At 36.3% G+C, this 13321-nt stretch overlaps 1 protein-coding gene across 2 annotated transcripts in view; it reads left to right on the top strand.

The window, feature by feature from the left end:
* RASA2 (RAS p21 protein activator 2) overlaps window positions 1-13321 on the top strand; it is a 118315-nt gene that overhangs the window by 59625 nt on the left and 45369 nt on the right. The window contains exons 6-9 of one of the 2 annotated variants that reach the window (XM_057545522.1): window positions 5167-5250; window positions 6919-6991; window positions 10266-10342; window positions 12181-12282. In XM_057545522.1, the coding sequence (XP_057401505.1) occupies window positions 5167-5250; window positions 6919-6991; window positions 10266-10342; window positions 12181-12282 (336 nt within the window). Of the gene's footprint in view, window positions 1-5166; window positions 5251-6884; window positions 6992-10265; window positions 10343-12180; window positions 12283-13321 lie in introns of both variants that reach the window. The other variant, XM_057545521.1, reaches the window with a different exon arrangement.

The raw sequence follows: 13321 nt of genomic DNA on the forward strand, positions 1-13321 counted from the left end.
ACTTTATAATTTTTCTTTTGTTTTATTTTTTGACCCATGGGATTATTTAGAGGTAAGTTAATTTTGTTTCCAAATATTTGAGAGTTTTCCAGATATCTTTTTGTTGCTGATTTCTAATTTAATTCCACTGTTGTCAACATATTTTATATGATCTGAATACTTTAAAGTTTACCAAAACTTATTTTTTGTCCCCAAAATATAGTTTATATTGGTACATGTTTTGTGTGCATTTGAAGAGTGTTTTCTGCTTTTGGTGGATACACTGTTTTTTATAAATGTTAATTATGTTAGGTTGGTTGACAGTATTGTTTAAACTTTCATTCTTAATTGCTTTATTGGGTGTTGAAATCCCTAACTATTTGTGGATTTGTCAGTTTCTCCCTGCAGTTCTATCAGTTTTTGCTTCATTTGTTTTACAGCTATAATAGGAACTTAACATTTAGGATTTTTATGTCTGCTTGATAAATTGAACTCATTATTATAAAATAACCCTCTTTATTCTAATATTGGTAATATTCTTTGTTGCAAAATCTACTTTGATATTAATATAGCCACTCTGGCTGCCTGGCTGGCTGGTTTACTTGCCTTCTTTTTTTTCATGTTTCTAAATTTAATATTACAAGATTTTAAATCTAACTTTGATTTTATACTGGTATCTGTTTCCTCTAACATTGGAAATCTTAATCCCTAACTTTACATAAATACTTAACAACATAATTATTTATTTACATTATCTTTGAAGATATAGACAATAGATTCAAAATAATAATACCAGTATTACCACTGATAATTAGATTACTGAATGAAGTTTTAGAGGTCTTACTGCTCTGTTTGTTCTAAGAATATAGAATATATCACTAAGGATATAGAATCAAATACTGTGCTCTAGTCCTTTGAACTAATTCCCTTTTTTTTTATTAGTGGTTTCTCAGGTTTGTTTTTGTTTTTTTCTTTACTTTTTATGGGTTATTTCTTAAGTTTAATCTTACTTTTGAAATGTAAAAGTTTTCTATGTTGCCAAACTCAAAACTATATAAAGGTATCTTTGAATAAGTCCATTCCCAGTCCTCTACCCTCCTAACTCCTATATTTAAAAGTTTTGGCCTTTCATTCCAGTATTTTTACAAGTACAAGCAAATAAATACATGCACATGTATAAATAAAAATTAAAATATATTCGTTTTCTCACTCCATTCTTACACAGAGTATAGAGTTCTGTAACTTCCTCTTTTTTCAGTTAAGAATATATCCTGAAGATCACTCCATATCAGAGTAATTAGAGAATAGATTTACCTCATTCTTTTTGACAACTACCTAGAATTCCATCATATAGATACTATAATTTAGTCAGCTAAACCCATGCTAATGGACATTTGGGTTGTCATTACCCATTAAATCAGCTTTCTTTTAATTAGTATTAGTATGGTATATATTTTTCCACTTTTTTTACTTTTAACTTAATTTTATCTTATATTTAAAGGAGTCTTAAAGGCACTGTATAACTTTTTTTGTCCAATCTGAAAATCTCTGCTTTTTAATTGGCATGCTTAGGCCGTTCACATATCTATGTAATGTGTCTGTTACTCTGTCTTCATGTTTACTAATCTTTTCTTCTGCCATATCTAATCTTCTGTTAATGCCACTCAGTGTGTTCTTCACGTCAAACCTTGTAGACTTTCAAAATTTAATGTCTTCTGTGTCTCTACCAAACATATGAAATATAGTTATAATAACTTTTTTCATGTCCTTGTCTACTAATTCTATCAACTGTGTCATTTCTGGATCTTTTACTATTGATTTGTTTTTCTTTTTCATCATGGGTTGTATTTTCTTGATTCTTTGTGTTCCTGGTTATTTTCTGTTGGATGCTAGATATTGTGAAGTTGCTGGATATTTTTGTATTCCTATGAATATACTTGAAGACTTAGTTACTTGGAAACAGTTTGATTCATTTGTGGTTTGCTTATAAGCTTTGTTAGATGGAACAAGAGTGGCCTTTAGTCTGGGACTAATATTTTCCCACTACTGAGGCAGCACCCATAATTACCAGCTTTTTATTGTGGCCCATGGGATCTCTTGCTAGTCATTTGTGGGCTTCTGGAATTGTTCCCTCTGCTGTTTTCTAATGGTTCTTTCCCCAGCCTCAGAGAGTTTCCTCACATGTGTATGTTTATCAGCGCTCAGCTGGAGACTCCGGGTATGGGTGGGTCGGGGGACCAGTACTTTCGTAGCTCTCTGGAGGTTTCTTTCTCTCTGTGCAGCTTTCTTTCCTCCAGTACTCTGCCCTGGGAACTCTAGTCACTTTGGCCTTCCCCAGCTGACAGCCCTTCCTTTCTTCTCAGGGAGACCATCTAACAGTAGGCTGGGACAGTTAGAGGGCTCACTTTGTTTATTCCCCCCATCAGAGATCACTGTCCTGAGCTGCTGATACTACCCTTTTTTTTTTTTTTGAGTGTTTGAGGTGGGAGGATAAATCTGTTCCCTGTTACTCCCTGTACTACGTACTCCTGTATGTAGAAGTTAATATTTGTCTTTTAGTTAAAAAAAAAAAATCCAAGGAAAACAATCAGATCATTCTGTATTATAAACAAGTTTGGACTAAACTTATTTTCCTTTGTAATTCCTAAAAAATGTGTCAATATCAAATACGTTATGTGTCATATGTAAATAAAATACAAGATAATTTAGCATACTAAGGTTATTTTAACATTCGTTTTCAGCTTATCCATGGTTTATGACGTGAAATTGCTTGATTTTCCAATTAGAAGAATAGTTGTATCCTAGGTAATTAGGAAAATATTTCATAACATACATAGCAAATAAAATAATCTGTATTTAATAATACTACTTGTGTGTCAGAAAACCCAATTTTTATACTTAGATTTAAAAATTGAGTACTTCTGATTATTTTTATAGACTCATACTTTTGGATTATGGGTATTGTTTTTTTGGTTTGTGGGTATTCTTATAGAAGTGTTTGTATACTGAACAGCATTTTTCTCATTTTTTAAAAATAAATTTATTTATTTTATTTATTTATTATTTTTCGCTGCGTTGGTTCTTCATTGCTGTTCATGGGCTTTCTCTAGTTGCAGCGAGCAGGGGCTACTCTTCATTGCGGTGAGCGGGCTTCTCATTGCAGTGGCTTCTCTTGTTGAAGAGCATGGGCTCTAGGTGCGTGGGCTTCAGTAGTTGCAGCACGCAGGCTCAGTAGTTGTGGCGCACGGGCTTAGTTGCTCCGCGGCATGTGGGATCTTCCCAGACCAGGGCTCAAACCCGTGTCCCCTGCATTGGCAGGCAGGTTCTTAACCACTGCGCCACCAGGGAAGTCACCATTATTCTCATTTTTTTTTTATTTTATTTTTTTAAAAATTATTTATTTATTTATTTGTTTGTTTGTTTTTGGCTGAGTTGGGTTTTTGTTGCTGTGCACAGGCTTTCTCTAGTTGCGGCGAGCGGGGGCTACTCTTCATTGCAGTGCACGGGCTTCTCATTGCGGTGGCTTCTTTTATTGTGGAGCACGGGCTCTAGGTGCGCAGGCTTGAGAAGTTGTGGCACGCGGGCTTGAGTAGTTGTGGCACGTGGGCTCAGTAGTTGTGGCTCGTGGGCTCTAGAGTGCAGGCTCAGTAGTTGTGGCTCACAGGCTTAGTTGCTCTGTGGCATCTTCCCGGACCAGGGCTCGAACCCATGCCCCCTGCATTGGCAGGCGAATTTTTAACCACTGTGCAACCAGGGAAGTCCTCTCAGTGTTTTTATACCTCATAAAATTATAGTGAATTTTTATGATTAAGATTTTACATAATTAGTGTTTACATGAGGTAAATTTGGTATTAGAAGGAAAGTAATACAGTATATTCAGGCACAGTGGGACTGTAGGAGGACTTAAATTTTAGAAATGGGGTTAAGAAAGTAGAAGTTGAGTCTCGGCCCACTTCTCACAAGTTGTATTACCTCTTTAGCCTTATTTTGTTACTTTCTCACGTAAGCTTTTTGAGCCTTACTTTCTTCTTTAAAATGGCATGATGATACCCTTCTCAAAGGCAGTTGTGAGAGTCTGATGCATTTTGTGAAAATAAATAGTAAACTGCAAATACTATATCAAAATCAGGTATCATTTTGAGGTTTAGCCTGAGAAGTGTAAATTTCAAACAGTATGTACAGTGGGAAAATTTGACTGTACCCAGGCCTGACATTAATAACCAGAATTGTTATCTTGGCCTGTACTTTCTTCGGTTAGTTTCAGAAATTTTTTAAATTTGATTTTTGATACCCAATTTAATAGAAATGAGTCATATTATCATTTCTTTCTTTACTCGGCAGCACACCATTTGCACCTCACCCACGTATATGATCTGTGGGTTGTGGAGAGAAATTAGGATGTTGCTCAATAGCCCACATCTTTCAACAAAGAATACTTTTCACTAACACTCAGGAGTTTCTTGTAGGCACTGGGAAATGCACACCTTTAGATGCTAAACTAAATTCGTGAACTCAATAAAGAGAAAATTTGAGGAACAGGTCATTAAGTCAGATTCTGTGTTCTCTGTAAATACCAATGACTGTGTTGTCATGGAGTGGATGAGATGACCTTGGTTTTTATGGTCTAAAACTTTTTCTACAGAATGATGCAGGAGCTGTTACTGAGAGTCAGAATAAAAGGCTGCAGAACTGTATGTGGCTTGCCCTTTATTTATGAATCAGATTTTAAGTGGAAACCACAGTTGTTTCCTTGTTTCTCATTCATGCTTTAGCAGAGGATATGATGCCACAGATTTGACTTGGTTTGTAGTGTCTCCTTTAGGGTTCACACAGCTTTCTTTTCCTTTTTAGAAGCCACAGTAGTCTTAATGTATTATCAAACCACAGCGTGTACCTTGTTGGATAGACCTTGTGTATATCCAAATATTATTTGGTAGTCTCAGTACTGACTGTGGTGATCTAGTCCTATTTGGAAATACAGCGAAAGTAAATAAATGCATATGTACATATGTTTGGGTAGGTGGTATATAGGCATAGAACTTCAGACATGTGGAAAACAATTTTAACCCTTTGAATGTATTAATTCGTATTTAAAGATAATGTTTTAGGTTGTTTAACTTGAATATAAATGTTTTATGTTGTTTAACTTGAATATAATAACGTTAATTTTTCTTTATGCTTCCTTAGTGTCAAGGCATGCCATGGGTTGCCTCTCATAAATGGACAAAGCTGTGACCCTTATGCAACAGTTTCTCTTGTGGGCCCTTCTAGGTAATGTTTATTGAATTAGTATTAGATTTTTAAGTTTTAAAGTTTAACAATTACAAAATTAAAGTTCTAAGAGAACTTGCTAAATAGCTATTTATGACACAAAGTAACGAATGCTTTGAAAGAAAAATCTTCAGTTAGTTCTATTATTCACTTGCAAACAATCAACTCCTATTTTTACAAAAGAAAATGAGTGCCATTTCAAACCTGCCAGACTCTTAGGCTATGGGGAGCAACCTGTGTTTTATAGTAGTTAAAATGTACTTTAAAACATAAACCTGACCTTCATTCATCATCAGCCTTCCTAGTTTCAAATGTCTTAGATTTTATTGCAGGGAGAATCCTGTTTTAATAAATGCTAGCTCAAAATAGCAAAGGAATTTCTATATTTTTATCTGGAAAACAACTCAGGACTAAAAATACCTTTTTTGCTCATGGCATCTGTGCTGTACAGAGAGAATTCCAAGCTGTAGACAAACTGCTGAAGTACCAGAACATGGTGAAGTGCACTGTATCATTGATTTTAATTACTTATGATAATTTATGGAAAATCTATCACACTTTGTAGTATTTTCTATTTTATAATTTCATTATGGTTTCTTTCAGAGCCTGACTAGTCTGAAATTTGTCTACAACTTGAAGGTTTAGAATCAGGAAACAAAGAGCATACTATTCCCTCTACACAAACACATGTATATACACATAGACAGGCACTGCTTCTTCCCAACTCCAAGCTATGTATTCTTATTTTTTAGAAAATCACCAGTAAGTCACTTTGAAAAATGTGTTTGTCCCTATGTATGTAAAGCACCATGCCTGGTACTTATTGGGTTCTCAAACAATAGTATCCTATTATTATTATAGATGGTTTTATATTTAAAAATATAAACCCGACCTGTTTGCTAAAAGCAGATACTCAATCCTATAACATTCATACTGTCAGAGGGATTGAGTTTTGTGTGTTAAAAATGTTTAATCTAGTGGAGCTGTTTTTGGTTTTTGTTCTTGTTTATAATCAATACCTAATAGATTCTTTAGTGTAATTGCTTAGTAATGTACAGATAGAAATTATTTGGCTTGTGAATTTGTTTTAAAAAGTCACTGTTGGTTTTGATATTGTACTGTCATTTGGAGGATGTTACCATTGGCAGAGGCTGGGGAAAGGTTACATGGGACTTCCCTGTACATTTCTTTGCAACCCCCTCTGAATCTGTAGTTATTTCAAAATAAAAGGTTTTTTTAAAAAGCCACATTGTAGCTGAAGCCCAAGAAGTAAACTAAGAATGCTTTTCGTGTTCCTCTGGTATTTTTCAACATAGATAAAGGTACTCTGAATCTCATTGTCTTCTTTCTACCATTTATTTCGAGTTGCTTGTATAATAGAATGTGTTATTAAAAACCCCTGAAGTAAGGTTAGCAGTCAATCTAGTATAGCCATAGAATAATAAAATCTTGGCATATATCAGATATACAAAATTTGTGTATTCTTTGATTTGAGGTTTTAGAGACACCTCAGTTTTTTTCCCCCAAGTAATATTTAAAGCTACTGCCTTCCCCGAGTCATCTTAACAGTTAAACAGAAAGAGGTCAGGCTCCCTGGTTGGAAATAGCATGTTTTATAATTGTGTACTATTAAGTTCTACAAGGTAAAACTCTACCACATTGGAACAGGAATGACCAAAAGAAGACAAAAGTAAAGAAGAAAACAAGCAATCCGCAGTTTAATGAAATCTTTTATTTTGAGGTAACATTTTGTTTTATTTAAATGTTAACATTGAATATTGAATGCTGATTTACTTCTTTTTTCAAATTCTGGCCATAGCCATAATTTTATTAACTAATGCAACTAAGCATTTCTAAGCAGTAGAACCACAGTGTAACACAGTAGAGGCCCAGTGCATAAAACAAATAAAGGCAGAACTCTGATTGATTTGAGGATGGGGAGGTCTAGGACCACACCTACTCTTCAGTCATCCTCAATATCACAACCCCCTTCTCACAGAACCCTACCTTATCCAGCCCCTGACCTAACATGCAGTGGCCCCTGGACTCTTCTGCAGAATATTATTTGAAAACCACTAGTTAAATAAGGACGATATCACTTGGTAGATCTGGGTTCTGGTCCCAGTTGAGTTTGAACAGATCACTACATGGGAGACTCAAATTTCTTATCTTGTGAAAGGATAATTTTGTAAGAGAAAACAGTAGCATCCCTACCTAACGCAGGGTTTTTAGGAGGTTCAAATGTGAAAATGCTTTGAGACTATAAAGTATTACATGATTAAGGCCTTATTATTAAGTTCTTTTTAGCTAAATCACTCTATGGACACATGCTTATTTTCACAGAGAACTGCAGCTGCCTTGAAGTTGCCCAAAATACAGTGCTTTGGAGTTCTTTACTGTGGAGCATTTGTTAAATAAATCCTTTTTCATATTATTAGAAAACTATAGGAAAAAACAAAAATAATCAAACTCTATTCTAAAAGATTGTGTTCTACCCATAGAATATTTTGCAGTTGAGATTACCATGTAGGGAAGATTTGAAAAAAAGAGTTACATTTTGTGCTTTTCCTTCTTTTTGTGTGTGTTTTTCTTGATGTTTCAAAGTGAAAAGAGCGAGGGCACATCTAGCCATGCCTGATTACTGTACTTTAATAAGGGAACACAGTTGAAGAAATGCCAAGATTGAAGTAGAAGGAATTGTGGGGGGTGGAGGCAAGGAAGAAAGAAAACAAAAGAAAGTGCGCCAGTGTGAGACGCCCCATTTCCCAGCTCAGGACTTCCTCAGTTCAGTTGTTCTGTACTTACAAATGGCTGTTACATCTAGCCTGGAGAAAACCAAGAAGGGGCGACTTGCAGCAGCAAGCAGATGGTCTTTTGACAGTCAAGACCTGACCTGTTTGCTATATGCAAGCATACATATTAGGCCTTGAACCATTCATTCAAAGGGCCCTTTGTTGAGTTGATTATGAAGATAAAAGTCCAATCTCTGTCCTCTAGTGAGAGCAGGAGACCCAAAGCGTACACATGCGTGCATACACGCAGCAGTAAAATGCAGTAGTAGATACTGGGTAGCTCTGCTGTAGGTGAGTTAAGCCAGAGGAAAGAGTATTAGAGAAGGAACATTTTGAGCAGAGACATAGAGACAGAAAAGCAGAAAGTTATGTCCAAAGAGTAGCAAGTAGTGATTTGACTAAAAGGGAATAATGGGAACTAAGCTTAAAAAGATAAGAGTAGGACCAACTAATGAAAGGCCTTGAGAGCCAGGCTGAAGTGCTATGTTAGCCATTGAATGTTTTTGAACCTGGAAGTAATGAGTAATGCACTGTTTGGGGAAGAATTAACCATGAACTGCGGGCCACATGGCTGAGAGAGAGAACAGAGATCAAGAGACTGTTGTAGCTTAGGTGTTTTTTAAAAAAAGGAAAAAGCAGAAAGGGGGGGGCTCTGATTCAAGAGAGTAATATGGAAATGAGAGGGAGAGATGGATGAGAAAGAAACTGCAGATGGGAAGATAACAAATTGGTTATAGAAGAAGAGAGAAAATGAGTCAAATGTTGTCTTCATGATTTCAAATCTGGAAAAATAGAAAAGAAGGAAAACATAAGTGGTTCAGTTTGGGGCATAATGAGCTTGAACTCAGATATGTAAAATCCTCCCATAGGAAGTTCATGACTGAGATGGGTGATGGTTGTAGATAAAGAATCAAGAATTGCTTACAGCAAGTCAGGAAAGAAAGCCAAGGGAGTAGAGGTATACAATAAAGGAAAAAAGTGAAGAAGGTTAGTTCTGCCACATATTAAGTATTTGACTTTATGTCTCTTAATTTCTGTACTTTAGCTTCCTCATTTTCAAGATGAGGATAATAAATCTAGCCCTGCCTGCTTCAGAGCAGTGTTCTGATGAATAAAAGAGATAATGGATGTGAAAGCACTTTGTACAGCACTGTGCAGCTCTTAGAGCAAAATAAAATATAAAACCCTGGAGGAAACCCATATTTATAGGTTCTCAGGAGAAGTACCAGAGGAAGAAGCCAGGAGAGCAGAAGGTAGCCAGGATAGTGCTGGGTGAACTCAAAGAGCAGAGTAGTTCTGGGGAAAGGGAGTATGGTTGTATGGTCACTTGTCCAGATAAAGGGGTCAAGGAAGGTGAGAGCTAAGAATTTCATCATCAGACTTGATGATTAAGAGAGGGGTTTGGGGAGGGTGATCTGTGAGGAAGCCAGATTATAAGGAGTTACTGTAGTGAGTGGGTGGTGAGGAAGTGGAGGCTGTAAGGATGGGTAACAGTTTTGAGATATTTGTCTGTGAAAGGAGAGAGATAGGAAGACCATAATTTAAGGGGAGAATTTTTCTTAGGCTTGAATGAGGTGAACAGTCTGGTCAAGAAAGCTGTAATTAAAATAGATCGAATGCTTGCTGCGTGTTTACTGCATGCTTATTACTGCATACTGTGTGGGGACGGAGCAGTCTTAGAAGAGAGGAGGATCATCTCATCCTCTTGTTTGGAAGAGGATGAGAACGCTCATCAAGTAAACAGGCCTGTGTGGGAACGGACACGTTCAGGTGGACAGTAGTTGAGGAAGTTCCTGCCAACGGCCTTGATGTTTTTGGTAAAAACGTGAGAAGGAAGTGTACAGGTGGCATTGGTATCTTGAGAAATGTGGGAAGGTCTTCAAACAGTTCCTAGCCTATGCAGCTTCCCTGAAATAGAACACTTTTACTCTGAGTCACCAAGAGATTACATATGAGCCAGAGAACCCAGTGTTGCCATAGATTGAGTTGATAAGGAAGGGTATGGAGGTAAGGTTGATTTTGATATTTTTTTGCCACCTTATTCTTGCCACTCTGCTATTTCCATAGCTGTTTTTGTATTTAGCTTTTGGGTAAAATATTACTTAGGCATTTTCCTCTGTTTATAATATACACAGTCGAACATTTTAGGGATGATAGTTTTTTAAAGTTCATGTAAGAGAAAGATATTAAAAAATTTTTTTTACTAAAATATTTTGTTTATAGGTAACCAGATCCAGTAGTTACACCAGAAAGTCCCAGTTTCAGGTAGAAGAGGAGGACATTGAAAAGCTGGAAATTAGGTATGTGTCTTGGGGTTTTACAGAATTGCTATGTTCTGTGCCAAAAGAAAATCCTAAATTTAACTAAAAAAGGTAACTCAAGCTTAACAGAATTCTCTTTAGCAAGTTAATTGATGAAACTTAGAGGAATGTGCATCTAATTTAAATCCAAATAATCTTTTCAAAATCCGATTTCTTTGCACTAATAGTTAAGGTGTATTTATTTTAAAAATAAAATGAGCTAATTTTCACCTATTTTATTATATTTTTAGTTTTTCCCAAATTTAATTGCTCCTTAAATTTCTAAATCATAGCATAATGGATGCAAAGAATATATAGAAAAGTAATTATATATTAGCCAATTTAGAAATAATTTTTTTATTCTTCTTAACATATCTGCTGTCTAACAGAAATTTCAGTGAGGTAAGAAGTCTTGTAAGATGATGCAACAGGTGCATGTGTTTGAAGTTTGTGCTATTTCCTAGGTCTTAAATATCTATGCTGTTTGGGAGGGGAAAGTTTTGTAAATGCATGTATAGGTGTGGTGTTAACAGTGTGTTCATCTAAAGGGTGTATTAATCACATGTTTGGAATGATCAGGTAATGTATTTTTCTAAATCACCTATCTTTACATATTAACTGGTTTTAATTGAGAAAGAAACTGTAGTCTTGTGTTGGTTTCTTTTCTCAAAAACAAAAAAGGAATTCTGTAGTCCTTATTTTTACAGGTTAAAATAAAGCGTAGACTTTGAAACTAAGAAACTTAAGTGCTTTCTTTTAGATTATTTAAGATAGTCACTTTCTATGCTTTTAAGTAAAAGCTACTGCAGTATTCTGCTTTCTTAGTTTAGATAGTGAGGTATAAGACAATGCTAACATCTCTTGTTTTTAAGCATGTAAAAGTATGTCTGGTACTTTCGCCATAAGCATCTTTGCCGTAGGCATTTTTGCCACAGACATTTTCGCCACATGACTAATTGGCCATAAGTCAGCTTTGCTGTGAAAAATAAAATAACTGATTGACAGTTTGGTTTCAACTGGTTGAAATGTGTTAGCGTTTCTCCTGGTTATCGACGTTATTGATAGCTTCATTGAGTGGACAGGTGACGGTGATTTGCCCCAAGAGTTGGTTTCTTATTTTGAAACACACCACATTGGAGGAGAAAGAGTCTGAGGGCCTGAAAGGCACAGAGTCAAAGCCAGATTTCGCGTAGGACTTCGAAGCATCCATCAGCAGACATGTGACACTATGGCAAGAACAAACAACCGTGTGGAGGCTTCAGTACAAAACTCAGAAACCAATACGCATCCTAGTGTTTGGAAACGCATCTCTCTCTTAACGAAGGAAGAAATTCTAGGAAAAAAGTGCAATGCTGAATGAGGAGACAAATCAAGAAGCAAAAACAAAAACAAGGTGTGAAATACTGTGAACAAAAGGCTTGGAAGATAAGCGTTTAGGTACAGCCCACAAAATAGAATCAGTATTTGTGCAGCATTGCCATGAATTTACACACATTTTGAATGTATTCAAATAAATTTTGTATTTTGCAATAAAGTCTTTTTAATTTTGTTGTTTATTTTTTATGTTTTATGTTTGTGTCTTTTTTAATGTCTCTCTTATTTTTTTATTTTATCTTTTATCACAGAATTGCCTTTTGACCAATTAGTTATGTGGTGAAAATGTTTGCGGCAAAAAGTGCTTGAGGCAAAGATGTCTGTGGCAAAGGTGCTTATGGCAGAAGTACCCAGAACCGTAAATTAATGCTATAATACGAATCATAGTAATTTGAAGCTTTTTGGTCATGTGCGTTCTCTCACACATTGTTTGCAAAAAATAAAGCCAGTTTTTAAATTTTCAGGATCGACTTGTGGAACAATGGAAACCTGGTCCAAGATGTTTTCCTCGGTGAGATTAAGGTTCCTGTGAACGTGTTAAGAAATGATGCTTCTCATCAAGCCTGGTAAGAAGACAAACATTGTAGTGAACTGCATAGTAGGTCATCCCCTTTCATGCACTGTATATGCAAATAAATGCTTACTATGAGCATATTTTAAGTTTTTAATGGATAAGCCCAAAGTCATTAACACTAACTGATTTGGCCATTTATTTATTGTTGCAGAAATATAAGTACAATTATATTAGTTTTATGACTTGTCCTCTGGTACTGAGATAGAAGAACTGAATTGTCTAGGAATATTTTCCTGTTCAAAACTTAATCTTAACTCTAAAGAAAAAATATAAAACATTTCGAACATTACGTAAGAGTTGGCCATGTGAGAAGATGCTTGATCACAAATGAGCATCTATAGTTCAGAAGATGGGCATGGGAACTGTAGATGTTTGAAAGCAAAAGGTTTATTGTAGGGATTCAGCTGTTTACGGGATCTCACCAGTGATTTTCCTACCCCAGATCCCATTGAAATGCACCATGGATGGCTCTGATGTTATTTTCTAAATGCCTAGGATCTAGATGTTGTTGAGCTGATCCAGTTAACACACTTTTCAGGAGCTCTAGTGGCTCAACATTGGCTACAATATTACCTTTTCGTGACTTCTAATAGTGACATTAAGCTCATGTTAATGTTCGGACATTAAACTGATGTTAGGGGCTTCCCTGGTGGCGCAGTGGTTGAGAATCTGCCTGCTAATGCAGGAGACACGGGTTCGAGCCCTGGTCTGGGAAGATCCCACATGCCACGGAGCAGCTGGGCCCGTGAGCCACAGCTGCTGAGCCTGCGCGTCTGGAGCCTGTGCCCCGCAACGGGAGGGGCCGCGATAGTGAAAGGCCCGCGCACCGCGATGAAGAGCGGTCCCCGCACCGCGATGAAGAGTGGCCCCCACTTGCCGCAACTAGAGAAAGCCCTCGCACGAACCGAAGACCCAGCACAGCCAAAAATAAATAAAAAAAAAAAAAAAAAAAAAAAAACTGATGTTAGTTTCCTTAGTAGAATCAGTGTGAAACTATTGGTTTTTTTTCTGTCTACAGCACCTAAAAGTGT

Source organism: Balaenoptera acutorostrata, chromosome 4 (assembly GCF_949987535.1).
Source record: "Balaenoptera acutorostrata chromosome 4, mBalAcu1.1, whole genome shotgun sequence".
Classification (NCBI taxonomy): Eukaryota; Metazoa; Chordata; class Mammalia; order Artiodactyla; family Balaenopteridae; genus Balaenoptera; species Balaenoptera acutorostrata.